Genomic DNA, 2,656 nt, shown 5'->3' on the forward strand with positions numbered 1-2,656 from the left:
AGCTGCATCCGGGCCCCAGCTCCTGGCCGGCCAGGAGGGCAGCACCGGGCAGCCCCTGGCGGCCCCCCAGGCTTAGCCTCTGGGGCGCCTTGCCGCCCCCACCCCCGCACAGGACCACCGCTCTTACTTTCTTGTTTCAAACACATTATGTCACGGGGTTTTGTGCAAAAGCCAGGAAAGCTGAAGGGCACAGGGAAGGTGAAATCCCCCCGCCCCCGCCCTGCCCCTCGACGTTGCTTTCCGAGCGGCCTGGACTACAGGGGCTTCACCCACCCCCACCCCCCGCCCAGATCTCGGGGGAGCGCCGCCCTGGGGCCCCGAGGTCGCTCAGCCGCTCACGCAGGAAGGGCCCTTCCTGCTCTAGAAGTCCGGGGCGCCTAGGCCCGATGCCTCACAGCGTCTGCGCCAGAACACGGCTTCGGGGCTTGTTTTGTTCTGGGGGAGACTGCACACGTGCGTGTGGCCTCTGTCACCACAGCCTGGCTGGCGGGGGGCCTCCGCCAGCCCCCGGCCTGCAGGGCAGGTGACCCTGTGATGTGCGTCCCAGGGCTGGCCTGTGGCATCGCCCGAGGGTGGGGCTGGGCGTCCGAGGGGCCCAGAGCCGGCCCGGCCGCCCTCTGCATTCAGGCCAGGCTCTGTGAGCGCGGGAGGCTGCCCGCTGCCCCTGAGGGCTGGCGCCCGTGTGGGCCGTGCCCCGTGCCCTGCATGGCAAGCAGGCCCAGTGCCGTGTGCCTCCCCCGTGGCCAGCTGCCCTGGACGCAGCACAGGCCACAGGCAAGACTCCCAGGTCCTCGGAGACCGAGCCGGACCCACCCCAGACGCCGCTGCTGTTTTTCCCAGGAAGCCCCGTGGGGAGCTCCCCGCTGCAGGGCCTGGAGAACTGTCTCAGAGAGATTCCCATGGCCAGGCCGCGGCCTGCCTGGCCCTGGTCCTCGTCGGGGGACGGGGGCCCTCAGAGGACAGAGCCCAGCAACGGGACCACTGACAAGGAAGGTAAAACGTGGCTGCCCGGCTGGGGTGCGGGCTCCCCCCACCCTCCCAAGCATGGCCTCGCCCACGTCCACCCTGAGAGGAGACTCTGGAAGCCCCCGGCAGAGGCTCGTGTGAAGCCACGTGGCTGGGCGGTGCGGCCAGCTGGGAGAGGGTGGCGCTGGACAGGGCCGCAGCCCCACCCGCTACCCCAGAGCCAGGCCCTCCCACCTGGGCCGCCCTGGTCTCTCCCGCCCGCTGCCTCATCTGGAGCCGCGTCCCGGCTGCACCCAGGGCCGGTGTGTCCAGGCCTGGAGCCCGTGGACCTGAGAGTCCACCGTGGGGGAAGTGGCTCTGCCCACGGCGTCCTCCTCCGTGCAAACAGGCCCGCGGCTTCTCCTTAAAACAGGACCGAGGGGCGAGGCCTGCGAGCCGGCCCCCCTTGGACAGCACATAGGGGGCCGCCCCGGCAGGAGCCTCCAACCGGCCAGCCCCCCGGCACTCACCCCCTGCAGCCTTCCCTCTGGCTCCCCGCGAGGCCTCAAGGACCACAGGCCGCCCGGACCCCCGTCAGGGCGGGCGCTGCGCGATGGTGAGTGAGAGCCCGCGCAGGACCCTCTCCCACGGCCACGCGGCCGCCCTTCCCCGTCTCGTCCCCGTCCCCAAGAAGGCTGCGGCCTGGGCCCTGCAAACCCCAGAACACTGCCGTGGCAGCCCTGCAGGGTGGGGTCCCCTCAAAAGAGGAAGGAACCCCACGAGCCAGAGACAGCAGGGTGAGAGCTCTGCGCCTGGCCCCGGCTTCTCTGGCCGGGGTGGGTGATTCCTCACTGTCGTGCTGGGGGCGCGCTGGGGTCCCTCGGCCCTGTGGGTAGCGCCTGCCGCAGATTCCTCCAGGATGAGTCCCCGAGGGCGGGGTGGGGGGTGTGGATTTTACCTTTTTAGAGATTTATTTATTTTGTGCGTACAAGAACTGGGGGGGAGGGTGAGAGGACTCCCCAGAGAGAGTGGGGAGCAGGACAGGCAGATGGTCTGAACTATACCTCTGTGGGAGCAGCGGGAGACAGGAGCGGTCTGCTGCGCCCTGGGGTCACCCCTGGCCGGGATCGACCTTGCACCGAGCGGCTGCGGCCAGCTGCCGTGCTGCTTTGACCTGCTGCGCCACCAGGGAGGCCCGTGGCGTGGGTTTCTGATACTCCCGCCAGTGGCGTGGGGTGACCTGACCCCGACTCTCAACCAACGCGCCCGTGGTTGCCGGCCTGCGTGGGGAAGGCTGCTCCGAAGACCCAGGGCCTGGCTGGGACCCGGCTCCAGCGGCCTCCGGGGGCCGTGGAGAGCCCCCAGCTGACTGCTGGGGAGGCCGGGGGTCCCGGCCAGGCGCCGCTGCTTTCTGCCGTCCGTGGCCGAAGGGTGGGCAGACCCGGCTGGGGCAGTGGCCGGCTGGCAGGGACCGGCCCGTGTGGCGTCAGAGGTCCTTTTGTTTGCCCAGGGCTGGCCGGCAGGCCCTCCCCGCTCCGCTGCCTGGAGAGCTCCCTGAGGGTCATCCTGCCCGGGAGGCCCTTGCGCTTCGCCTGCTTGGCCGGCCCCAGCCCCAGCCCCGGCTCCAGCTCCAGCCTCAGCAGCTCAGACGGAGACGAGTTAAGGCCGGAGTCCGAGCCCTGGCCGCTGCCCCCGCCGGGTGAGCTGGGCG

The 2,656-nt window shown here is 70.7% G+C and overlaps 1 protein-coding gene across 1 annotated transcript in view; it reads left to right on the top strand.

Annotated features, from left to right (window-relative positions):
- The window catches only part of KRBA1 (KRAB-A domain containing 1), a 13,766-nt gene that overhangs the window by 5,739 nt on the left and 5,371 nt on the right, over positions 1–2,656 (top strand). Inside the window, exons 11-13 of the mRNA XM_012733850.1 lie at positions 670–993; positions 1,379–1,561; positions 2,456–2,644. Of these exons, the coding sequence (XP_012589304.1) occupies positions 670–993; positions 1,379–1,561; positions 2,456–2,644 (696 nt within the window). The remainder of the gene's footprint in view (positions 1–669; positions 994–1,378; positions 1,562–2,455; positions 2,645–2,656) is intronic.

This window comes from Condylura cristata, unplaced genomic scaffold (genome assembly GCF_000260355.1).
Source record: "Condylura cristata isolate star-nosed mole 26May11 unplaced genomic scaffold, ConCri1.0 scaffold00042, whole genome shotgun sequence".
Taxonomy (NCBI): Eukaryota; Metazoa; Chordata; class Mammalia; order Eulipotyphla; family Talpidae; genus Condylura; species Condylura cristata.